The 23726-nt window shown below is 57.8% G+C and overlaps 12 protein-coding genes and 1 non-coding gene across 13 annotated transcripts; 5 read left to right on the top strand and 8 right to left on the bottom strand.

Annotated features, from left to right (window-relative positions):
* Window positions 1-520: 520 nt before the first annotated feature.
* EHS24_006971 (uncharacterized protein) lies at window positions 521-1203 on the top strand (the record flags this gene model as incomplete). The annotated part of the gene is made up of 3 exons (XM_028622356.1): window positions 521-599; window positions 720-952; window positions 1168-1203. The coding sequence occupies 3 exons, from the start codon at window positions 521-523 to the stop codon at window positions 1201-1203; spliced, it is 348 nt and encodes a 115-aa protein (XP_028477248.1).
* Window positions 1204-1451: 248 nt separating this feature from the next.
* On the bottom strand, window positions 1452-2940 carry HEM12 (Uroporphyrinogen decarboxylase in heme biosynthesis; the record flags this gene model as incomplete). Its single annotated transcript, XM_028622357.1, has 3 exons — window positions 1452-1928; window positions 2040-2545; window positions 2781-2940. 3 exons carry the CDS (start codon window positions 2938-2940, stop codon window positions 1452-1454), a joined length of 1143 nt encoding a protein of 380 aa, XP_028477249.1.
* A 627-nt stretch (window positions 2941-3567) lies between these two features.
* On the bottom strand, window positions 3568-5200 carry EHS24_006973 (uncharacterized protein; the record flags this gene model as incomplete). The annotated part of the gene is made up of 6 exons (XM_028622358.1): window positions 3568-3695; window positions 3787-3914; window positions 4052-4242; window positions 4386-4494; window positions 4803-5051; window positions 5145-5200. 6 exons carry the CDS (start codon window positions 5198-5200, stop codon window positions 3568-3570), a joined length of 861 nt encoding a protein of 286 aa, XP_028477250.1.
* A 390-nt stretch (window positions 5201-5590) lies between these two features.
* On the bottom strand, window positions 5591-9800 carry EHS24_006974 (uncharacterized protein; the record flags this gene model as incomplete). The annotated part of the gene is made up of 7 exons (XM_028622359.1): window positions 5591-6152; window positions 6198-8194; window positions 8233-8362; window positions 8457-8571; window positions 8616-8699; window positions 8741-9154; window positions 9191-9800. The coding sequence occupies 7 exons, from the start codon at window positions 9798-9800 to the stop codon at window positions 5591-5593; spliced, it is 3912 nt and encodes a 1303-aa protein (XP_028477251.1).
* A 666-nt stretch (window positions 9801-10466) lies between these two features.
* EHS24_006975 (uncharacterized protein) lies at window positions 10467-11164 on the top strand (the record flags this gene model as incomplete). The annotated part of the gene is made up of 2 exons (XM_028622360.1): window positions 10467-10659; window positions 10923-11164. The coding sequence occupies 2 exons, from the start codon at window positions 10467-10469 to the stop codon at window positions 11162-11164; spliced, it is 435 nt and encodes a 144-aa protein (XP_028477252.1).
* A 210-nt stretch (window positions 11165-11374) lies between these two features.
* EXO1 (Rad2 nuclease) lies at window positions 11375-13848 on the bottom strand (the record flags this gene model as incomplete). Its single annotated transcript, XM_028622361.1, has 5 exons — window positions 11375-12973; window positions 13013-13267; window positions 13318-13441; window positions 13501-13704; window positions 13772-13848. 5 exons carry the CDS (start codon window positions 13846-13848, stop codon window positions 11375-11377), a joined length of 2259 nt encoding a protein of 752 aa, XP_028477253.1.
* Window positions 13849-14131: 283 nt separating this feature from the next.
* EHS24_006977 (uncharacterized protein) lies at window positions 14132-14943 on the top strand (the record flags this gene model as incomplete). Its single annotated transcript, XM_028622362.1, has 5 exons — window positions 14132-14146; window positions 14273-14371; window positions 14455-14542; window positions 14592-14746; window positions 14785-14943. 5 exons carry the CDS (start codon window positions 14132-14134, stop codon window positions 14941-14943), a joined length of 516 nt encoding a protein of 171 aa, XP_028477254.1.
* A 313-nt stretch (window positions 14944-15256) lies between these two features.
* Window positions 15257-15825, bottom strand: EHS24_006978 (uncharacterized protein; the record flags this gene model as incomplete). Its single annotated transcript, XM_028622363.1, has 5 exons — window positions 15257-15317; window positions 15388-15495; window positions 15544-15587; window positions 15627-15748; window positions 15804-15825. 5 exons carry the CDS (start codon window positions 15823-15825, stop codon window positions 15257-15259), a joined length of 357 nt encoding a protein of 118 aa, XP_028477255.1.
* A 734-nt stretch (window positions 15826-16559) lies between these two features.
* Window positions 16560-18015, top strand: MCA1_3 (Ca(2+)-dependent cysteine protease; the record flags this gene model as incomplete). The annotated part of the gene is made up of 9 exons (XM_028622364.1): window positions 16560-16743; window positions 16780-16805; window positions 16841-16857; window positions 16906-16916; window positions 16961-17111; window positions 17354-17447; window positions 17498-17782; window positions 17827-17950; window positions 17984-18015. The coding sequence occupies 9 exons, from the start codon at window positions 16560-16562 to the stop codon at window positions 18013-18015; spliced, it is 924 nt and encodes a 307-aa protein (XP_028477256.1).
* Window positions 18016-18483: 468 nt separating this feature from the next.
* Window positions 18484-18594, top strand: EHS24_006980. The gene has a single exon. It is a non-coding gene; the product is annotated as a tRNA-Thr (tRNA).
* Window positions 18595-19012: 418 nt separating this feature from the next.
* Window positions 19013-20616, bottom strand: EHS24_006981 (uncharacterized protein; the record flags this gene model as incomplete). The annotated part of the gene is made up of 6 exons (XM_028622365.1): window positions 19013-19153; window positions 19201-19566; window positions 19617-19937; window positions 19981-20290; window positions 20329-20375; window positions 20416-20616. The coding sequence occupies 6 exons, from the start codon at window positions 20614-20616 to the stop codon at window positions 19013-19015; spliced, it is 1386 nt and encodes a 461-aa protein (XP_028477257.1).
* A 317-nt stretch (window positions 20617-20933) lies between these two features.
* Window positions 20934-22070, bottom strand: EHS24_006982 (uncharacterized protein; the record flags this gene model as incomplete). Its single annotated transcript, XM_028622366.1, has 1 exon — window positions 20934-22070. One exon carries the CDS (start codon window positions 22068-22070, stop codon window positions 20934-20936), a length of 1137 nt encoding a protein of 378 aa, XP_028477258.1.
* A 115-nt stretch (window positions 22071-22185) lies between these two features.
* EHS24_006983 (uncharacterized protein) lies at window positions 22186-23442 on the bottom strand (the record flags this gene model as incomplete). The annotated part of the gene is made up of 1 exon (XM_028622367.1): window positions 22186-23442. The coding sequence occupies one exon, from the start codon at window positions 23440-23442 to the stop codon at window positions 22186-22188; it is 1257 nt and encodes a 418-aa protein (XP_028477259.1).
* Window positions 23443-23726: the final 284 nt, after the last annotated feature.

Genomic DNA, 23726 nt, shown 5'->3' on the forward strand with positions numbered 1-23726 from the left:
GCCTGTACAGTTGTGCAAACTGCGTTGCAGTCAAGAGTCAGCTCCGTCAGCGTGCAGGCGAGGCTCAGCAGATCAGCAGTGCTGGGAGTGAGCGTCCTGGCCATTCTGCATCTCTCACTGTACACTGTGCCCCTGTCTCTCTCTCTCCGTCTTACCGATCTGACGCGACGCGAAGGCCCTACCCCAGCTTGGAGCTCGATACAAGCATGGCACACCACAGGCTGCACAAGTTGCGTTTGCCCATGCCACTCATCATAGGCCTGCACTGCGTTGCACACCTAACACATCCGCACGCCTTGCCGCACCGGCCGTGGCCATATGGCCATGTAATATCCGCGCGCCCAGAGCGTCCTTTCGGCCCTGCCTCCGCGCATTTCCGTCCCATCGGTGGACCGTATGTACCGTTTGCCCGCCGCTGTCCGCCGCCGCCGCTCTACAGTACATGTCATCACAGCCCGTGTGCTTCAAGTCTTGTCTCGTGTGCGACAACCGCTGCTCCGTGCTCATCACCCACACCACCATGCACGCCACCACCCTCGTCCGCGCCGCCGCGCGTACCCCCATGATCCAGTTCATCGGCAAGCGCTCATGGCCCACTGGTGCGTATCCCCCCCTTCCACCCCAGGTCCTCGCGCCCACTTCACCGCGCGCGCGCAATGTTGCACTCTTCCCGCCTCCACCACCACCGACCTAACCCGCAGCCCACTGACATTGTGCAGGTCCCCACACCCCGGCCCCGCACCCCGCCGCGCCCAAGGAGATTGTCGAGGCCTTTGCTGCCTTCATCGCAAAGTCCCAGGCCGCCCCCGCCGCCGGCAAGGCCGTGTCCACTGCCGGCTACATTCCCCTGTACAAGGCCTCGGCCAAGCAGGCCGACTTTGAGGACTGGGAGGCGCCGTCGTATCTCTGGCAGAGGCCCGAGATGACCGAGCGTGAGATGGAGGCTGTTATGGTGAGTCAAACCTGGAAGCAGGTGCCAGGGGAATGTGCACGGCGAGCACGGAGGATGGGGGAGATGTCGTCGTAGGCCCTGCAGCTGGACGTCGACGTTTATTGTCGCAACAAACACAGACACGCTCTCTCCCTGTCTCTCTCTTGTGCTCTCGCTCTGTAAACCTTGGCGCTTCCACTACCGCATCTTCCTCTTCTCCTGCTGATAACCTCCAGTCTGGTGGCGCCACCGACATCCGGACAGGCCCTTAAACATACAGCAGTCGAGTGGTATTCAGATGCATTGCAGTAACATGGTTCAAATGCCCCCTTTACGCAACAAATCTCTTGTGTCTGTGTCTGTGTCTTTTGTCTTTGTCTTCTACCTGCGAGGATTTCTCTCGAGAAATCCCACGCGCCCCCCCTCCCAAGCCCCAGCTAATATACTGCCTCAAACTGCATTGTGTCTGCCTGTCTGCTTCAAACTGTATATCGCTCGCTGCTCGCTGCTCGCTGCTGCTTTACGCGCGCTTCGAGTACTTGTGCACGCACTCGAGGAACCATCCCATGTCCTCGGGCTTGACATTGGGCGTGATGCCGTGGCCGAGGTTGGCGATCCAGCCCTCGCCGGCCTCGTGGAAGCGGGGGCACACGCGAGCGACCTCGCGCTCGATACCCTCGCGGCCACCGTACAGGATGGCCGGGTCAAAGTTGCCCTGGAGGTTGAGGCCCGAGCCGAGGAGCTGGCGCGCCTCGACGGGGTCGAGGCCGCAGTCGAGGCCGATGGTGTCGTAGCCCGTGAGCTCCTTCTTGAGGAGCGCGAGCGACGCCGGCGAGTGCACGCCCTTGGCGAACAGGGTCATGGGCACGTCGGCGTGGCCCAGCTCGCGCAGGCAGTGGCGCACCTTCTTCTGGATGTAGACACAGGCAGGGAGGGCAAACTCGGCAAAGTGGTGAGGGGTGAGCTCGCCGGCCCACGAGTCAAAGACCTGGAGCATCTGTCTGTTGGCAAAAAATAATAATACGAGAAATGGGTAGCCGGCACTGGCCATGGCTGAACGGCAGGACATTTGCAGCCATAGTCACAGCGTTTCCACATCCTAACTCACCTGAGCACCGGCAAGGACCTGGCCGACAAGCAGGTCGGCACAGACATCCGCCACCTTCATGATGAGCTTCTTGGACTCGACAGGCCACTTGTACAGCCATCCCTTGGAGTTTTCAAACGTCTTGCTGCCGCCACCTTCGCACATGTACGCCATGAGGGTCCAGGGGGCACCGCAGAAGCCAATGAGCGGGACACGGCCGTCGAGGCCCTTGCGCGTGAGCGAGATGGCGTCAAAGACGTAGCCGAGCTCCTTTTGCACGTCGACGACCTCACGCAGGCGCGCGAGGTCCTCGGGCTTGCGGAGGGGCTCGGGGAGCACGGGGCCCTTGGTGGGCTCCATGAGCACCTCCATGCCGAGCGCCTGGGGCACGACGAGGATGTCGCAGAAGATGATCGACGCGTCGAGCAGCGGGTAGCGGTCAATGGGCTGGAGGGTGAGCTTGGCGGCAAGCTCGGGCGTCTGGCAGCACTCGAAGAACGAGTGGTCCTTGCGGACAGCGAGGAACTCTGTAAAGCATGTAAGCGGGAATGAATACAAGGAAGGCAGGAGCACCGCGAGGTGGTGGACGTCGCTTCCGCACGACAAGGTTGAAAGGAAGTAAGGATGGCCCGGGGTACGAGCTCATGACGAAAAAGACGCCCAGAGCTCACGCCGTAGACCTCCAGAGTCATCTACACTCTCCCAAGTCCAGCACACAGGCCACCTCCTCGCGCCAACTCGCTCCCGACAACCGGCACTTACCAGGGAGGTACCTTCCAGCCTGACGCATGACCCACACAGGCGCGCGGGGAGTCTCCTCACCGCGAGCGGCGCGGAGGACCAGGTCATTCTTCATCTCGGGCCACTGCACATCCTTCCAGGTAGCAGCGTTGGCGAGGGTGGGGACCGTGAACTCGGACATTGTGGGCAGTGTCTCTTTTGAATCGGTATAGGCGGTATAGGTGGACGACGGGGGTGGTGCTGGTGCTGGTGCTGGTGCTGAACACAACGTGTCTTGTTCCAAGAGCTCTAGTGCCGAGAGGAGGTGGGCCGGCAGGAGGTCCGTAAAGAATGGGTGCTGCTGGAACACTGAAATGACGGGAAAACCGGGTGTGGGCGACGACAAACGACAAGCGGGAGATGGTTGAAGCGAGAACGAGTCGGGTGGACCGGATGGCGCGTAAGGTAGATCCCAACATTCGTTCCGGGAGGCCCGGAAAATGTCGCGTGGCGCACCCCGGGTGCCGCGCGTCGCGGCCTGGAACACGGTGCCATGTGCGTCCACAGGAAACATCAACCCACAGCCTTTCCATGTCTTCGGCAGGTGCACGCTGATGTTAGTGCATGCAGTGAGGGCTGTGGAGGATGTACAACTGCCACATGCAGCAGCAGCACCATGGCACCGTTGAATGGAACAATTAACACTATCGTGCATATCTTCTCTTCTTCTCACTTCTACTACCGCCACGGCCACAGACTGCCACTCGCTGCCCAGCCCAGCCGATGAGCTCTACTACAAAACTGATATGAGGGGTCCGCTCTGCGCCTTTTACTGCTGGAGGAGACCCTTGGGGGCAGGGACAATCTGCTCCTGCTCCGAGGTGACGTAGCACGCGTGGAGACCGCCGTCGACCATGAAGTCGGTGCCGTTGACGTACGACGAGTCGTCCGAGGCAACTGAGGGAAGGGGTCAGCCAAATGGTCCAGAGAGGGCAGAGCGCGGGCGTGTTCAAAGGCTCAATGGGGAGCCTCTTTTTGCGCGACTTACGGAAGACGACAGCCTTGGCCTGCTCGACGGCCTCGCCGAAGCGGCCCATGGGGTTGTGGATCATGCGGCGGTTCAGCTTCTCGGGGGTGTTGAGGAAGTCCATGAGGAGGGGGGTACGGATGGGGCCACTGGATGGGTCAGCTACAGGCCAAAGGCAATGGGCGATTGAGGCAACTGGCAGCAGACGTTGGACTGCGAAGGACGGTTCTCGAGAGACCCCTCCTTCTACTCCAGCGTCGTTGCACACCCAAAGCAAACGACTCACGGGCAAAGCGAGTTGAAGCGGATACCCTCACGAGCGTGGATCATGGCAAGCTCGCGGGTCATGGCGAGCACGGCACCCTTGGAGGCGGTGTATGCCAGCTGGGGGGTAGCAGCGCCGAGCTTGGCGACAAACGAGGCAACGTTGATGACCGAGCCGCCAATACCGAGGCCGAGAGCAGCGTCGGCCTTGTTCTGAGACCATGTCAGTCATGGCCGCCTGCTGTAAACAACAGCCGAGTCGAGGCGGTGCACGCTTCCTGGTAGGTAGACGGAAGGGTTGCGAGGGTCCAACACCTACACCGCGTGCACCACCTCGCCTGGCTCCAGAGACTCACGTTGCGCATAGCAAGAACAGCGTACTTGCAGCCCCACCAGACACCCTTGACGTTGATGGCCTGGGTGAGGTCCCAGATCTTCTCCTCCGTAGCGACGGCGTCGTCGTCCCTGTCATTGTCAGCATGGCACCTCACGCGATGGGCAGCTCTGTGTGGTCTGTGTGGGAGACGCGGAGACACCGCTGTACGCATCTGCACACAGTGGACGCGGTCATCGGCAGGCAAAGGGGTGTAACCGCCTGAATGATGGCGTTGGGTCTCGCCCCTCGGCTTCCGGACGCACGCGCCTCGGGTTGGCGTCGCTCTCACTGCCGCCTCGAGTGATGGCTTGCCTCCGCATCACCGCAGCCCAGTGCCGCCCCGCCCACGGTTCTCGTCCTGCACACACAGACCTCACTCGCACGCTCTCGTACTCACGCAGGGTGCATAATACCGGCGTTGTTGAAGAGGACGTCGAGACGGCCAAACTTGGCGACGGCAGTGTCGACGAGGTTCTTGATGTCGGCCTCCTTGGACACGTCGCACTTGACGGCGATGGCCTCCGAGGTGGGGAAACGCTCGGCAACGAGCTTGGCAGCGGCAGTGACGGCAGCCTCGTTGATGTCCGAAAGGACGACACGGGCGCCCTCAGCGGCGAACTGGAGCGAGGTCTCGAGACCGATACCGCTGAAAAGACAGCGTCAGTACAGTACGCATGACGCGGGGACCAGCAGCAAGCTCCTCGGCTGATCGCGCGAGAGAGCAAAGCAGGATACGTACGAGCCGGCACCGGTGACGATGGTGACCTTGTTGGCGAGGCGGAGGCGGGCAGACATGTTGAGATGCGAGAGAGTGAGAGGGAGTGAGAGTGAGAGAGAGAGAGTGGAAGAATGAAGAAAGAAGAGTTGGGTTCGAATCAATTGTATCCTAAGAATGTTGGCCGACTTGGAGTGACCCGCCGGCGTCCACGCTGGCGGTGGCCGCGTCTCGCTTACGGCTTGTGGCCTTGTGGCGGCTTTGCCCGCCCTGGAAACGACGGCAGCACCGCTGGGTCTGCCGGTTCGTCAGTCGCTTATCGCTTCTGACGCGTTGGAATTTCCGCGGCAGAACATGCCCTCCACCACACGCGTGACACACCACGGGTAATCTCTGCTACGCTTCCTGGTGCTAGACATGCGATATGCGGTCGGCGCGAGTACATGCAACCGATCTTCTCTATCCTCTATCTACAGGTTCAAGTCGTCGAGGTCCATCGACCCAGCGCGCAGGTCGGCTGAAATCACAGACAGGGCCAGGGCACTGGGCACATGTCCCGCGCGGATCTGGTCCGAAAGTCGGAGCGACTCTGGCGTTTCGCGACGGGGCATTTCGCGGGTTGGCTGGCGGACCGGTGCGACCGGCTTGATGGGTACACCAGTGCTGGGCACAGGAGGTGGGGGAGGAGGTGGAGGGTCGCGAGTCAAGACTGCGTCCAACAGGCGAAGCGCGAGTGCATGCGCCGGAGAGTCCGAAGCGACATCCGAGGCATCCTTATCTGCTCCCTCAGGCGTCTTGGCGGGCGAAGTTCGTTCCTGAGCGGTACCTCGCTCGTCTGAACCCAGTGGTGATGTGGGCGTTGGGTCGTCCCGCACGGAACTGGTCAAAGGCGACCGGAAGTTGCGCATCCGCTCATAAGGGTCGTTGGTGAGAGCCTTGAGATGGGCGGCACGCTTCACCCTCTCGGCCTCATACGCGGCCGCCTCAAGGGCATTGCGCTCGCGAGTCTCGCGAACGTTGGTCCACGCGTACCTTGACTAGTCAGCGGCTGTTGCCTCTAGCGAAGAGTGTACTCACCACATGACGTTGTACAACTGCAGCACGTCGTCCTTCCATGCTTGCTTGAAGTTTTCCTCGCGGAAGTCTTGAGTAAGACGCTGGCAGCGGCGGACGTTGTCTGACGTCAGCGCGGATCCTTTCAGCAACTGCCACTCACGAGGCGAGACAAAATCCAAGGCAATCTTGATGCAGTCGGCGAGGTTGCACACCTGATGCGCACAGCCCGCTGGAATGAACACAGCCTGTCCAGGGTACTGGTACACGCGGAAGCTGGCAATACCGTGCTTCTCAAACAACTCGCGGCGGAGGTCACTGTTCAGGTAGAACATTTGCGCGTGGATCGGGTCGGTAAACTTGTGGCTCGTCGAATACTTGTCCTTGAGGAACGTGCGGATCGCGTCCGCGTCTTCGGCGCGGAACAGATCCCACACCGCACAGCCTGGAGAACCGTCTGGGCGATCCGAGGCATATAGCATAATGTTGATGGCGTCCGCGACGTCCATGTGCAGCCGGGTGGATCCTTGGCCGTCCGGTCCCTCCTGGGCAGCGAACGCATTGTACATCTTCGGTCCAATGTCTGGCCGTGTTGCTCCGGGAGGAAAGTGGGAGTAGAGGTTCAAGACACCGTTGCGACGAGTGTAGTCTGGGACAGGGAGCGCATCGCAAAAGTCGTTGTAGAGGTCGGGATAGGCGGTCGAGAAGTCATCTGTCGACGGCCAGTCCTGGAGGGTTAGTAAGGTGACCGTCGTCCAAATACCCACCTTGAGTTTGAGCACCTGGGTCACTGCTGCCTTCGGCTTTGGCAACAATGGCTCGAAGTCGTTCGGTTCAGATGTACCGTTGACGTCTCCATCGCCGTTAGCTGCCACACCAGCGGTGGGCGTCGCCGACGACGAATCAGCAGCAGGTGCAGCTGGTGACGCGGGCACAGGTAGCGCGGCTGATGTGGCACGTAAAGCCAGGTCACCCGGCCTGTCAGAGCCGTTACCCGACTTGTCGCCATTCGCCTGTGTCTCCACGAAAGACGCTGATTCAACAGTGTCTGGACCAGGAGTGCTTGTGGCACTGGCAAGCGTCCTCGATGCATGGGCGCCATCGTTTGGCTGGGTGCTGCGCATGGGTCCCTGGGCAGTTGATGTCTTGCTGGGACGAATGTACTCGCCCTGGCGGTCCTTGAAGAGGGCGAAGAACCTGCCGATGGACATTTTCTTTGAGATCTCCGTCTGGCAGTCCATCACGTAGCACGGCTCAGTGCCGAAGCGCCGGATAAACTCGTCGGGTCCCCAGTCCATCTTGAACCTAGGAAGAATGTTGTGGGCGACCATGGGCTCACCACGGCTCCAGAGCTGGTCGAACAATTCGTCGGTGAGCTGGTCGGCATCGATGTAGATGAATGGATGCGAGCTGAGGCCTACAGGATCTGGGACCGTTGGGAGATCCTTTGAGGCTTCATACAGAGCGTCGACCAGCTCAGGCGCCATAGCCAGGCTCGAGGGAGGAGGGTGCTGCTGGCTCTCGCGAGACTGGTACCATTCGCGCACGACGGACGCCAGCGCGGGCTCCTTGGTGGAGTCAATACCCATGATTCGAAGCTGCTCGTCGATGTTCACTTTGTCGCTTGGGTCCAGAACAAAATCGATAAGAGCCAACCAGTTGGTACGAAGCTCATCGGCAGAGAAGCGAGAAGTGGGTTTGAGGTCGGGGCGGAAGTGGCTGATTTGGCTACCCTTCCTGCCGCCAGAGCATCGGTGCACTCGAGGACGGGCAGCGTCAGGCAGTGGCCATGGAGAAATGTTCATGGTCTCGTTGCTGTCGCCAAAGTACCGCTCGCATTGCAGGCAGTAGTCGCGTCCGCACTTTGTGCAAAACCAGAAGCCGGCAAAGATTGTGGACGCACAAAAGTCGCAAACAGAGCGGTGTTGAGCTGCGTCGATTGGACGGTGGATGGCGTTATTGTTGACGACGTGCCGCAGCTCTCGGGTGACAAGACGCAAAAGGAGTGGCGCAACAGCTCGCTATACGTCAGCTTGTGGATGAACTGGGCTAAGCTCACCTCTGCCCGTTTGATGTGACTCTCTAACAAGTCCGTGTTGAACTCTTGTGGGAGTTCCGTCATAGGCTTCTCCAGCTCTGTGGACTCGAACCAGCCCGGACCATTGACCTTTCCAGTCTTAGGGTCAAGTCTGTGTGCATTAGCCATCAGCAAGCTGGTTAACCTACGGGAAGCTGCGGTAATTCCTAAAACGACACGAGTCGCCGCCGATCTTGCTGACACACTGTGTGCACTTTCCCAATCCATCGTACCGGTGGCGGATACATGGTGCGATTTGAAGCTCCTGGGTCTTTCCAATGCACATTGCCTCGAGCTTCTTGTCCGAAACAGTGGGAGCTCCTGGATTTGTCCGTCAGTTTCGTGTAGGACGTTGCAGAACCTACGAGGGGCAACCTTTTCAAGAGGCTTGTCTCCATCTCGATAGATACCAAGAGACGCATCGAGCCTCTTACGTGGCTTGTTTGACACTGCACGTTCAGTGACGTTCTTGAGCGCGCTACAAACTTACCTCGCAGTGGCTTTCCATCGATATCCTTCAACTTGCGGTACTTTCTCTTGGGCTTCCCAGCATCTACCGCATTGGTCTGATCACGTTCGCTCTCAGACTCCTGTTCCGTGGGTGTGTCGTCGACCGGCGACTTTGCACGCTTGCGAGTACGAGCTTCTTCGACGACGACAGGGCTGGCGGCAGGAGACGCAGAGCCAACTTCTCCCAGAGTCTGAGAGTGTTCCTCACGAGCCCTGGTGGCTGCGGCTGTCGATGACTCGGCGTGAGATATGGCGCCCAAGGACATGAGGGGGTTGTCGGATTCGTCGAGATCCTCGGGGAGTGAGGCGATGGGGGCGATCTCGACGTCGTCTGGTAATTCGGTCGGCAGGTCCGGGATAGGAGACATCTCGATGGAACTGGGAGGCGAGCTGGCTGACTAGTAAGCATTGGAAGGAACATTGCACCCACCTTGACGCCCATTGCCGTCTTTGTCTCCAAGACCCCAGGTCGAGTATTCGTCCGTCAGGTGGCCATGTTCAATGGCACCGTGAGCGGCTTGTTGCTCCTGACTAGGAGCCGAATCGGCCTGGTACGAAGGCAAGCCTTCCAAGTCCTCGGTACCTCTGAGAGATTCCAGCATGGCTGCCAGTGCTGGGTCGTCGCTCCATTTAGGATCCCGCTCGCCTTCTTCATCGCCTACGTCGGTGTCCACTTGGATCCGCTCAGCCACGCTTTCCAGAGCTGGTTCCTCTGCCGGCTGCTCGATCGGCTGCAACATGAGTTCTTGATCCACGTCGGCAACTGGAACAGGGAGTGCCGGAACATCGGGGTTGTAGGAGCTTGGAAGCGGAAGGATATCGTCAAAGCCCGCCATGGACCCGAGCTCAGGTGGTGGCGAAACGTGGGGAGGCGATGCGGCGAACGGGGATGGCAATGCAGCAGCAGCAGCTTCGGGTGTAGGAGTGGGCTGTCTGGTAGGTAACTCGGACGTGACGAGGCTAGGGGCTAGTGGTTGTTCTGGCGATAGCGCCCTGTGAACTGCGATTTGCTCCATTGTGTCGTCGATGCCCTCAGGCATCCGGTGCAAGGAGGGACACCAATTGTGGTGGTGGTTGTGGTGGTGGAGATCAAGGACGCGTACGGGGATATGTGAATGGTTGAGAGGAGAGGAGTAGTGATGGGACTGCCTCTGTCCAGGCTATCAAGAGGCAGGAAAGGTGTTGCTGTCGAACGATGTGGTTGTGAGAGAAGGAGATGACGAGGTGGACGGTGTAGAGATCTTCGGGTCGCAACAACAGACGCGGGGCAACAATCCTCCCACGGTGCAGGTACAGTTTGCTTCCGTCCGCTCAACGCACAGGTGGCGAATCCACCCAACCAACAGATCAACAGACATCGTGGAGACGCCATGGGCATAACTAAGGAGATGCATAAAAACCACTGAAGGGAGATGGTCGCGAATGGAACCTTTGAAACCTCCCTAGTGCATACCGTGTAACAGAACAGCGGTGCAGCGGTTCGTTGTCTGCACGAGTTGCCGAGTCGGGTGACCACGCGAAACCCCTTTCTAACTGGGATCCTAATCCAGTCCCCTTTAATTAACCCGTGCCTGAGATGTCCATTTGACTTGCTTTGTATTCCCTGTTTTTTCCAACTCGGAAAGCTGATGCCGCGGCGTCGCTGCTCAACGCTTGACTTTTGGATTGTGCAACCACACTACACCACAACACACCATCAGCACACCATGAAGCCACCAGCATTCAAGCTCCCTGTCCTCCTCGCCCAGCTCCCCAAGTCTGGTCTCAACGCCCTCGTCCGTCCTGTCAAGTGGCCCGCCAACTCGTTCTACAAGGTTTCCCACACCGACCTCAAGTTTAGGGAGACGGAGGGCAAGATCAACGTCGGTGGAAAGGCCTGGGGCCAGCTGTTCTGGAGGGGTGCGTAGCTTGCAGATAAAGAGAAGAGGATATAGCTGACGCTGGTGTTCTCTTGTTCACTGTACCCCTTGCTTTCCGTGTTGTGTCCTCGTCATGTTTGTCGCGCGACCTCTGCGACTTTCTCCGGCTACCTTTCGTCGCCTTCCCTCACATCACTACCTGCCTCCATCTCCTCGACCTCTACCCTCTGTCCTACTACCCTCACCCCTCATTCTCTCTCCATCTCTGACTGTTCCTCCGGCCCCGGCACGCGCCTCCAACAGGCAAGCTCATGGAGCCCACGAGCGTCCCCGCTCCCCGTATCCGCGGCTGCCTGAAGAACCAGTTCGTCACTGTCAACTACTCGACCCTCAACGCCGCCGAGAAGGCCGAGGTCGACGGCGCCGCCGCTGTCTTGGAGGCCCAGCGCGAGGCTTGGGCTGCTTCCGCTATCGAGCGCGCCCAGGAGTCTGCCCTCCGGAGGCAGGCTGCCAGGACCGGCGCGCCGGTTCGCGCGACCGCTTAGAGAGGGGGACAGACTACAGTAAAAGGCAGATGCAGTGTGCTATGCCTGTCAAAGGATAACAGAGGTCGCGCCAGTTTTCATGCTGACCATTGACTGACCGTTCTTGGTGCAAAGTCATCAAGTATGCATACCATGCTAGCTAAGTATTACGCGTTACAGTTACAGGTTACAAGACTGGTGCTGGGGCGGCACCAGGGATTCAACAGAATCCTAGCGACGAGCGAAACGGAAGCGCTCGAGTGCAGACCACGACAAGCCGTGGGGGTTGGGTGCAGTGGTAATGGGAGTGGTGGCCTTGGCGGCGGCAATGGGCAGTGCAATGGCTGTGGCAATTGGGGTGTGAAGCTTGACAGGTTGCGAGGGCTTGGGCGTGCTGATCTTCTTGGCCTCCCTCGCAGGTGCGGGAGAATCAAGGTTGAGTGCCTTCGCGCCAAGAATGCGTGGGGCAGCGGCAGTGAGGGGGAGAGAGGCCCGCTTACGGCCAAACGTCGGTGTCGAGTTGCCAGCTCCTAGGGCATACTTGTTCCTCCAGCCGTCAGCGACAACACGGGCTCGAGCCTCGCGCTCGCGCTCCTCATCGTCGGCGTCTTCGACGGCTCGCTTGGCTCTGCGCCGGGCTAGAACGCCAGGAGACGGCGTGACAATGTCGTCGTCTCCAATCGAGTCGGACGATGCGACAATGTTCAAGGCATTGTCCGATGTCGCGCGACAGATGGACGGGGACGATGCTGGTACGAGAATCGAGGTCAAGCTCCTCATCTTGACAGACCGGAGTGGAGTGGCAGTAGACGATCCGACAGTCGCCATCTGTGATGATGCTGAGACCAGAATACGGGTAGGGGTTGGCGAGGGCGGCTCGGAGCGATCAGTGATGGGCCGGTCGAGAGCACGGTCCAGGCTGTCAGGCGGAGTGGCCTGAGCCGGGGATGAAATGTGCGAGAATGGCGAGGTGAACGGCTCGTCGTCGGCAACAATAGCTAGACGCGCAGGCGTAGGGTGGCATGTCGAGACAAAAGGGGAGGGAGAACGAACAGAATGTTGGGTTTCAATCTCGGGCGATGGCGAGCGGACATGCTCCGGCGACGGCGACCGCGTGCGAGAAGGTCCAGCCTGGAGCTGAGACTCGACATACTCAGACTGTTCCCACTTGAGGTCAAACTTCTCCTCTGGCTCATCATCAATGACCGGGAGTGACTTGCCGCCGAAGAATTTGCTCGTCTTTCCGACCGGACGAGGTGGGCTGGGTTCGGAGGCGTGGCGTGACAGGCCGTTCTTTGGTGGCAGGTCGGACAGTCGCGACGGACCAGAGGCCATACGACCAACCGGCTGCACAGCGGGCGTCGACTTGGTGCGCTTGACGCGGGTAAAGAACTTGTCAAGCGTACCGATCTTGGACTCGCTCAGCCCGGGAGGCTTTCCCTGGCCCTTGGGCTCTGGACAGAAATCTGGCCAGAGGTCCTTGATGGGCACTCGAGTGGCCGGGTGGACGTCGCCTAATGCCATGCCACGGGCAATCTCCACATCAACGTCAAGACCGATCCACTTTTCGTCGTAGTGGCCAAGACCCTCATCGGGAAAGTCGGTGAGCGGGACAAGACGCTTCTGCTCGGGACAGAACACGCGCTGATACACAAAAGCGAGTTCAGCTTGCTGGAACGCGGCTAGGTAGTTTGGCGGAATGGTGTGTGAGCCTTCAAGGCGTATCGCCTGCAGACTCTTCTCGACCGTCTTGTATCGCCGCAACATGCGATGCGCTTTCTTGAGTCCGATACCGGGGATGGAGGGGAGGTAGTCGCATCCTGACAGCATCTGGTGGGTCAGCAACTATGGAGAAGAATCGGCACCCACCGCCATACGACGAAACTGGACGTCCGTCCAGCCATGCATTGGGAGGTCGCGCACTGTGGCAAGCCGCGACCGCTCAATAGAGATGCAGGAGCCGTCCTTCTCAAGTTTGAAGATGACCGTCTTGCAGCCGAAGACGAGCAGGTCCGAGTCTTCGGTGATGATTCCGTCGACGAAGCCTTCACGCTCGAGGAAGCAAAGCTGCGCGTCGGCCTCGTACGGTGCAACGACATAGTCTACACCTTCGGCACGTAGAGCCTGAGGTTTCAGCTTCAATGCGCTAAACACGACACGACAAGGAAGCTCACCTTGATAAGTTGAAAGGCAATCTCTGGGGTGACGTCCACACACTTGGTGTAGCAGTCGCGGGCTTCTTTCAAACGACCCTGCGCCTCGAATGCCTGTGCGCGTGCGAGGTGGTCGGCCCGTGACCTGGGTGTAAGCGATATGTTAACGTACAGAGTCGCTTGTTCGAGGCATTGCTAACTCACTTGGCTCGTGACTCTTCTGTCCCGCCTTTGGCAGGCAGCGGTCCGCCGTCAAACACCACAAACGGTGTGATACCATGGAACCGTAGCATGCGTACGCGGTACATAGCATAGTCGACGAACCGTGTCGTCTTGTTGCCCTTGACAAGATCCTCGGCGCATCCGAACGCGCCCTTGTGAAGCCACACATACGCGTCGACCGCAAGTCTGCACATGGGTGTTAGACATCATTGATACCCCGACGCGCGCTCTCTGTCTGGCAGTGTGGACTCACCGTTTGCCTTTGAAATCGGCAATGTTGCAGGGCCGCTGAATCTCCTTGAGGAGAGGAAGGAGGCCCGAGATTCCCATTGCTGTTAGACGGGCCCCGGGCGGGGGATTATTGTAGAGGGCGGTGGTTGTTAACAAGAAGGGCGGAAGAGAAGGAAGATTCAGAGGGAAGGTCAGTCGCGTCCGGCGGGCGCGCGCTGGGTGGCGAGCGGCCCCTTTCCTGCAATATGACGGTCAAAACACCCGTCACGTGTTTATTACGTAAATTGATAATTGGTCCCGCGCACTGGCGTCATGGCCACCACTGGCGGCCGACATCATCGAGTTGCACAGCCAACCACTCTCCATCCATCCATACACCAGCATGTCTATCCCACGAGTGAGTACAAAGGCTTAGACGCTCAAGAAGGAAATATATTATGGTCTGGATTCATTTGGGTATACACCTCACTGCTTCAAACCTGCGCTTCTAGCGGCCGACAAAGGCGCAAGCTGACGCCTGCAGTCCCAGTACGACCCTCGTAGCGTCTTCCGCTTCAACCTTCCCAAGCTCGATGTGGGACCCAAGGTTCGCCAGGTTGGCACTTACCTCTCTGGTGCTCTTGTGAGTTGCTCATCTCGGTACCGACTAACAAACAGTTCACCATCTCGTACTTTCTGATGATCGACGCGGCGACGCTCTCCAAGCACGCCAAGCCTCCTCCCGATGCGCCGTACGACACGGTGCCCGTCCATATCACCTTTGTAGACTGGATTCCAGCGATCTGTTCTACCCGTAAGTCTCTCTCAAGTATTGCTTTATCTGTTGCTAACCAGCCTCACAGTTGGTTTCTTGGTGACTTCCCTTCTCGACAAGTCGCACCTGAACTCGGCGTTCTCGGGCGATGCTTGGGGTAGCGAGGGCCCCGCCGCCTGGCGCGCACGTGTGGTACTCTTCATTGGTGTCGCCCTCATGGCCGGTGGCCTTGCTGGCAGTCTTGTGGGTGCCTTGTACTTGCAACAAACTGACCCCGCTAGACGGTCCTCATCCTCAAGTACATTGTCCCCGACTTCACATCGTTCCTCTACTACGGCGGCGCCAACGTTGGCATGAACGCCGGCATCATGATGTCCGCTATGATCCTCTGGGTCTCGCAGAGTGGCAGCGACGAGTACGAGTACCAGCTCACTGTTTAATTGTGAGAGCGAGGAAGGGAGAGGCAGAAAGGTAGAGAAGCGGCGGAGTACTTAGAAGCGGAGGCATGCATGCAGTGCTAGCACTGCTCTTTTGGCGGCTTCTGGTGTTGGGATAGCTGCAACTGGCTGGAACCATGAACTGACTGGGAAGGGACAATGACATGGGCAGGAGGCTATTGAGCTCACTGGAGCCGCCACCCGGTCGCCGGTACCAGGTGTGAGGGTTCACGTGAGTCTGGATATGGTTCTATGGATCTCGTCATCAGAGTGCAGTGATCTACAATGGTCGTGGTTTGGGGTAAAAGGTCATCCATTATAACCTGGCGTGGAGATTGAGCAGGTCGAACTCGTCGTCCGAGTCCGACTCATCGTTGCTGCGTTGACGGTCAGACTCAGGGAAGGCGATGACTTGGTGTGATGGCCGGAGACCGCAAGAACACTCACATGATCTCCAGATCCATCTCGACGTGCTTCTGCCCGGCATGCGTGAGCTCATACAGATACTCGCCACCGCCGAGGAAGCGGTCCTCGCCCAACTCGCCGAACTTGAGGCTTATGGGTGTCAATACTGAGGCATCAGTGGTTAGTGATGGGACGCACAAAAGACTGCTATTGTCCTCATCAAGTTGGGCGGCAATCTTCTCCTGAAGTGTCAGTCCGAGTACAATGGGGCGTGTACACACCAGAAGGTCATAGATCATCATGTCCCGACCCATGGGAACGAGGAGCATACGGCGGGAGCGACCGCGGAGGAAGTGTACTTGCACCATGATTCGCCTCGGGTCGTCCAGATCAGGCTCGCGCGCTACATATCATCAGGTCAACGTGTTCTGCGTATGTGGGGGGTGCTGTGCACTTACGAATGTACCGGTGGGACGTCATAGTGCAGTACCTAGGCATAGTTGGGTGAGGAAGTGGCGTAATGGAGAAAAGACTGGATGTGAGAGGAATGATGCGAATGGCGTTGTGAGGTGCAAGCTCTTGTGGCGTCTGCGCCGTGTGCTGTGTCTCTCTCCCATCAAAATCATAACCAGGTGATGGCAACAGTGTCCACGGGGATCCCCTGTCCGATCAGTTTTTGTGTAAGAGTGATTGTGTTGTTTTCAGTAAAATGCATGGCCAGAGGAACGTACGGCATTCTCTGGCAAGTCACATACCGATGCCACATGCTGCCATCAGCATGCAAATGACACATAGAAACCACCACAAAGGAAAATGTGTCCAATGCACATGGACATCCTTGGTATAATAATGAGCCTGGGGATTGAGGACCGTCTCATAGCTCTTAGTTACCGCCCTTGTGAGCCATGTGGACGTGCGTGGCTTGCCAAAGGCTCCCTTTCGGTTCGACTGATTCCCGGTGCCACTCAACAAGCCGACGTCGTTATGTGCCTGCCTACAATACAAGCAATCTTCTGTACACCAGAGGGCGATTCTGACACTCTGATCCTGTTTATATCGTGTCCTTCAGTGTATATAAACAGCGCATTTGAAATTCTGCCATGACGTGGCTACGCGTCCCCCCACACCCATCGGATAACTAGAGAAGCGTTGAGAGTTCCCACGTCTCCACATAGCTGCTTTCAGTTCTTCCCCATCTCTCTCACCAGAACACCATGCCCCGCCGCTCCTCTTCGAGGAGCAACTCCTCTCGTACCGACCCTTTGAATCGAGCTGGCCGGACGCTCTCGCGTTCGGGAAGTGCAGCCGCGGCCTCGGACATATTGTCACTCTCGTCGACCACGACGTCCGGCCGTAGCAGAGCGTCCGACCATAGCATCGACTTTGAGTATTCCAATTGTGAGCGTCATAACAGCCATGTTCACTAACCTTCAGGCACTGGAACCAAGCGAGCTCTTCTGGTTAGTACTCCTGACGTTCTTGAGGCTCACAGTAGATTGGTGTCTCGTACGGGTATGCTACTTGCAGGTGGCGTCACTTGGATGTAGACGATCTTAAAAGATTCCTTATCAGTAAGTTTGTTTGGTGCAGAAGATCTACGTTCTGACGGGCGAAGCCCAACACGGCTACATGGGCCCAAACGTTACAGTGCTTAAGGATGATGGGGGTGACGACGACAAGATTCCTTCGCGCGCGAACATTGTGCAGTACCTCACGAGGTGGCTTGCTCCCGACGCCCAGCGCGACGATGCGTATTTCTTCTACTTGTATGCACATGAGATCCTGGTGAATATATCTGGCTGACTGTCAGCTCGGGAAACAGTACGGAAGGATCAGGTGGCGGTGAGTGAAGACGTCGACGCTGATGTTGACCTTATATATCTGTCCTGTTGACTACCGGACCACCGGCGTGATCAACAATGGGGACTGTGAGTCATACGCGGCTGCAGAACTTGTTCTGACTTGCAGTGTGGGTTCTAGATACTGCCTTGCAACTTACATATCCTAGGCGACACCTCCTGATTAACCCTCTCCCTCGCGCTGCCCGCCTCACGGCTCTGTTCGATGTGCCGCACAGCAAGGGTCTGAACTTTCCTTTCTGGGTACGTGTCTCCTCCCACGCCTTGACTCTGTTGAAGCTAACGGTCTCCAGTCCACCTGGCAGACCTATGTTAGCCGCGCTGAAGTCTTGAAGAACACCCTAGACACAATGCGGTACTGGTACAGTGCAGCAAACACTGACCCTGCAAGCGTTGTGTCACAAATGCGCCGCCTCGACAACGGATCTATCAATGACGAGTTCACCGAAGGCCAGTACAGCTACATTGAGTACAACAACACCTTGACCCTTCATGACGTGGTGGTATTTGATGGCTGCCACGAAGCCAAGATTGGTCGTACCGCTACGGCTGCCCAGGACACGGGACCCCTTCTCAATGTGAGCCTATCCGTGAAAGGCGAACGACGTGCTAAACTTGTCAGGCTTTCATGGACTCAGTTAGCAGCCACCCCAACTGTCTCACTCATCGTCAGCTACTTGTTGAACTCGCTTCGAGCCTCGAGTATGAAGGGTTCCTCGAGCGTCCTCGCATGTTCTCATCCCACAGTGGGTATTGTTTGCGTAGGGAGCTAACGTCAGTGTTCAATGTGTACCGCGAATTCAAGTTCTGAATTGGAATAACAAGGGAAAATGGCCGGAAAATAAAATAACATAAAATAAAATAAGGTGCCATAAGCTGAGGAATAGTAGCACACATGTAATGCTGGTGATATCGTCAGTGTTGTACGCTTATGGCCGTCTAGAGGTTGTTACCTGGACCCAAGCGCATGAGCTTGACCCCCCTCCTCAGGTTTGAAGTGGCAAGGCTGCTCCCAAAGCTGAGAGACAAGACCACCACACTTTGTACTGAGTGAGGCGACGTCTTTTGGGGGGCTCCGACCTTGCTCCATACTTCGATCTTGCCCCATACTTCCCAGGCTGGTGGCACCAAGGACCGACGACTGGTATGCCAGGAATCCTCTCTTCCGTAACTTTCAAAGTAGCCATGCCTGACACCTTTCGACCGCCCTCGACCAGGATAAACAAGTCCCTGAGGTTCCCTCACCAACAGTCAATACGCTGATCACCACAACATCTCTGCCTTCTTAGTTCAGTGGCTAGAATTTTTCACTAGTAGTGCTCCACCCTCTTCACCCGGGAGTGGACTTGCTTTGATGAAAGGGTCACCCGTTCGATTCGGGTAGAAGGCAACGCATCTACAGCAGGTGTGCTCGCTCGCATTCGTCCGCGGGTGAGTTACGCATGCGTTTTGTAACACTCCGTCCAACAGGTAGGAGAGTCAGGTGTGCCGTTATGATGATACCATGAAATCACGCATAGTTCAATCAGATTTATCATGATCGATACAATTCCATCAATGTCTTTCGCTCCTATCTGAACAACACCTTCCTTTTGTCACTCTTTCGCACGAGGGTTTGTTTACCGGCGACATACGAGGCTTGATGACGGGTGGCAGTGAAACTCATCACCGCGGCAGGCACAATCTGACGGGGTGCTTCACCAAAACTACCCCACCACCGACATATGTCACTCCAGCTTACACCGGTTTCTGATCACGGCAGCATCCATATTACCTCCCTACAACTAATCTAAACTAGTTCTCTCTCACTACAGATCCCTCAACCAGTCACCAGCTTCACGCCACTGTCCGCCCTTGTCCTCGGGGAACTTGACCCATTTTGTCTCGACGTTTGTAAACCCGAGCTTCCTGAGCAAGCCATTCGAGCCAGGGTTGGTCGTCTCAGCAGTCTGCGGCATCAGTCCCTGCTCGTCTTACCACAATCCCATGTACTCACAGCTTGGACCTTGGTCGCTCCCATCCCCTGTTTGGACCAGCCCAGCATGGCGCCGACAACGGCCGCTGCAATGCCGCGACCATGGAACTCGGGATGCAGACCATATGCGAGCCAGGCAACACGCTCCTCTCCTGAGCCCTCAAACCGCAACACAGTGTCGCCAATGTACCGGCCCGTTGTGGCTTCGCGGATCACCGTGAATGGCATTACCTCCACGACGGCATTGGGATCGGCACGGAGAGCAGCCACAGCGACTGTTTGCGGGGGAATGGAGCCGTCGAAGCGCTTGCGGGCGTGTTTCTCCTCGAATGGGTAGGCGCGATTATGTGACCATTTCCCCACTTCGTGCTCGTTGCATAGCTCCATCTGTCTCATTAGTCCCAGAGCTCCTAGTAGCAACATGTCGCATCACTCACGAGCTCCTTCACGTCCCTTGGGGTATCGCGATATGGCGTGAGGATGACATCTGGCCGTGGCTGGAGGTACGGCTCACCGCCGTCCCACTTGACCTCGGGCACAGGAAAGGGTGGGGCCGGATTAAGACTGACGGGGGGACCAAACTCGCGTTGGAAGATGGCAGCCTCGCGTTCGTCACCGCCCTTTGCCGGGTTCCAAGTGAATTTGCGGACCTCGGCGGCGGAGAACCCCAACTTCTCCACGAGCTTGCACGAGGCGACGTTGGCTGCGTCGATCGTCTGTGTTGGTGCATTAGCGTTTGGCACGGCAATATCAAGTGACTGCCATTGTCTGGCTCGAGTCCAGTGTCAAAGTGCCACTCACCGCCTCCACCTTCCTCACACCCATGGCCTTTGCAGCGTACCCAAGTACAGTCTTCACTGCCGCGGTCGCGATGCCCTTCCCCTGCAATGTAGGGGAAACACTGTATGCCAGCTTCCAGACGTCTGGAGTATTCACACCGCCTGCCCAAACACCAGCCTCGCCGACATACAGCCCAGTGGCAGCGTCACGAATGACAGTGAATGGGAGTATCGAGACGGTGGCACCAGGATCTGCGCGGAGTGCGGCAACGGCTTCGAGCTGCGCCGGGCATACTTCGAGAAGACGTGATTGAGAATCGGCAACAGTGCCTCTGGGACGTCAGCTGCTAACTCATTGACACCAACTAACGGGAATGGTGCGCCACGGTTCCAGTACCCGACCCTGACATTCGCGGTCTGGCGTCAGCAAAACCACATGTAGGACATGCGAGCTCACCAATGCCTCGGCATCCTCCTGAGTGTCATGAAACGGTGTCAAATGAAGGTCTGGATGACCCTCAATCGCGAGGTACGGCTCTCCAGACTCGGCATCCCACTGGACTTCGGGGACCGGGAAGAAGGGTGATGGGCGAGGGGCCCAGCGTTGAGCGGCGGGAGCCGGTGTCGACTTTATGGCTGTCGTCGTTGTCGTCGTCATGTCGAAGGTAGCACCAATGGAGAGGTCTATGGCCTGTAGCGCGAATTATATATACAGCCGAGTCAAGGCATCTAGTGTAATGTTCAAACGATCCAGTGAGCGAGTCGGGAAGCGTGATCGAGTCAACAGATAGTGAACCGCATGGGTCAGATGGCCCGGATAAAGCACCGGGGCAATTCGCCGAGTGTCGGCAAGGTCGGCAAGGCACAGCGCACAGCCGGGTTTAGCACATGGCACCTGGATTTACATCTCATCTAAACAGGAATATAAATCGGTGGAGGAAGAGCAAAGTGAGAAATTGTAGACAAGTGCAGCGACTAGGCGCTGGGAGCGCAAGCAAACCACGAGTCAACCTCATTCGGGTCAAAGACCATCTTGCACTCTTCAGAATCGAGGTATTCCCAGCGGCCGATAGTGCGGATCATGTCACTGACCTCCTTCTCTGTCCTGGCCTTGCGACCAAAGCCTGGTCTGCGGGCCTCTGTGACAAGCGCCTTCAACAGAACGTCGTCAACCCCCACGCCAACACTCCATGTCTCCTCGTCGGGGGTCTCCAAGTGGAACGGGTTGGCGTTGACAAATGTGAGACGTCGCAGGGTGGCCTTGTTGAACGCTTGGTACACAATCAACCTCATCATGTGAATGTACGACTTGGATGGCGCGCAGGTGTCCAGCAGTCCCTTGGCATTGTCATTGTGAACGTCCTCGAGAATCGCTTCGACAGTAACGGTGGGACGGGCGATGGGAAAGAAGATGATCGTGATGTCTTCAACGACAGGTCCAAAGTGGGAGACCAGGTGGTTCCACCCGATGCTAGGGCGGCCTGCTGGATACGTGATGACAAAGATCTGTCGTTTCGTGCGCTCCAGGATAGAAACAGGCAGGACCCATTTGAGGTTTGAGTGAGCCCTAACATGTATGCCGCGCACGATCATAGTCTCAGGGCGCATGTAGAGAAGGTTGGCGCACGGCTTGACTGAGTTGACACCATAGCGAAGAGGGTGATGGAGATCGGTGAAGCGTGTGTTCTTGCCGAAGTTCATTCGGAGGACCTTGAGGTTGTCATAGCCGCGGAGGACGCTTGGGCACTTTCCCTTGCGGTGTGGATCGAGGTCGATAAACTCGACCTTCTTGAGCCAGGTCTTGCGCATCAGAGGGCGCTTCATGGTTTGAGAACCAAACGGTCCCTCGGCGTCGGCGTCGCGGACCATTGTGAGAGCAGGTCCCCTTCCGTGGAGTTCGGGAACGTGAACATGGGTGAACAGAAGAGGGAGTGCAAAATGGTAGAAGGCCGAGTTGACACGCAGACAGGTGACGAGGCCTGAGCGGGGAGTGTACTGGAAGATGAGGGATTGCAGCTCGCTGGGCAGACGCACCAGCGGTGCCTGCGTGGTTGGCACCTTGGTTTGCAGCTGGTGGAGTTTAGCAGCGGTGGGTGCAAGTGAGCTCACCATGCAAGTGTATGTTGAGAGTGATGGTGAGAAAGGAAGATGCCAAATGGAGGAAGGCAAGATGACTGTGTGCGTGTGTGCGCGCGGGTGGCCAAGGCGCAAGAAGGCGCCGATCAGCCTACCCGGACACCGTCAACTGGAACATTGGCAGCGCCCGGACAGATCCATCAGTCGTGCTTGGCGTACCAGGAGTGCTGGTCAACGGCGTGTCGACACCGCTGCTGCTACGAGACGGTGGGTACACTACCGTGGCACCGCCGCCCATCCACGGTGCAACCTCGCCAGGCTCAAAGACGGTGCGCCAGTCGTCCGTCTCGAGATATTCGTCCATATCGATGATCCTGACCGCGCTCAAGACCTTCTCGCGGAACCCCTCATCGGGAAAGCGTTCTTCGACCGCAGAGCGGAAGAAGGATTCCACCTCGGCATCCACCTCGCGCAGCGCTTCATCCGTCGTACTGCTGCCGTCAACACGTCGAAGGGCGCGAACGTTGACGAGTGTGAGGGCCTGAGGCTGGCGAAGAGCAACCCACGCCGCGAGGCTCGAGAAGAGGGCGCTCGCATACGCCCAGATGAGCTCCCATGAGAGCGTCTGAGCAGATGACCGCCAAGCGATAGTTGGGCCTGGCGGCCAGAAGACAACGGTCAGGCGCGATGCCATGTTTGGAATACGTGAGCGGAAATGCATTGCCTGGCGGCGGGCAGCGTGCTCGGAGGCGTCGCGGGGGAGGAAGTATGGGTGGTCTGGCTGGAAGACGCACGCCAAGTGACGAACACCTTCTGAGAACTGCCACGGGATCTCGTGTCGGGGAACAGTGCTCTGGGCGAGCGTCACACCTCGAATGACGAGCATAGGGGACCGTATGTGAGTGAGGGCGGCACAAGGCATGTCCGGCTTGCGTTCTGCGTCGCGGGGATCGACGTTGGTGTGGAATACGCGTCCACCGGCCCACGTTGCCATCATGAAGACACGTACCACCTCTAGGCGCGGTAGAGGTGGAAGGGCGTGCCACCATCCACTCTGGTCAAATGTGCTGGACCGGCAGACCGTGGTCTTGTGCGGGAGAACGTCAAGGCGCCGGACGGCCTCGCCGAGCGCTCCGCGGCGGAGGAACTTGGGCCTGTCGGTAGACAGAGGTCCAGGAACAGCGTGATCGTCAAAATGGTCATCGAACGAGGGCCATGGGCCGAACTCGTTCAGACGCAGGTGACGGTAAACGAGTGGGAGCGCAATGGAGCAGAATACCGAATTGACCCGCAAACAGGTTGCGAGGTCGGTGCGATGGAGCTGTTCGATGATGGTGACGAGAACCTCTGGCGGGAGTGGCGAGAGAACGTCCCCCAGAGGATCCGACGAGCCTGGCGGAACCGACATGGCGGTGAGATTGTGAGAGATAAGGAGAAAGGATGGAAGTGCGGAGCAAGCGCGGCTCGTAAATGGATGAAAACCCCGATCGCCGTGCCTGAGAGGCACATTCACAACAAAGTCTTGGACGAGATGGGGACAGACAGTCGCTGCCGCCGCGAGCATGACAATAGCTACGCTGGCGGGATAGACCCACACTCGACACTGGAGCCAGACACCTGCTTCTATGGATGATATCATGCAGTGATGGTCATGCTGTGATGGTTGGTTTAGTTTGCTGGGAGGAAGACTGC

The sequence above is a fragment of the Apiotrichum porosum genome, assembly GCF_003942205.1.
Source record: "Apiotrichum porosum strain DSM 27194 chromosome Unknown scaffold_4, whole genome shotgun sequence".
Classification (NCBI taxonomy): Eukaryota; Fungi; Basidiomycota; class Tremellomycetes; order Trichosporonales; family Trichosporonaceae; genus Apiotrichum; species Apiotrichum porosum.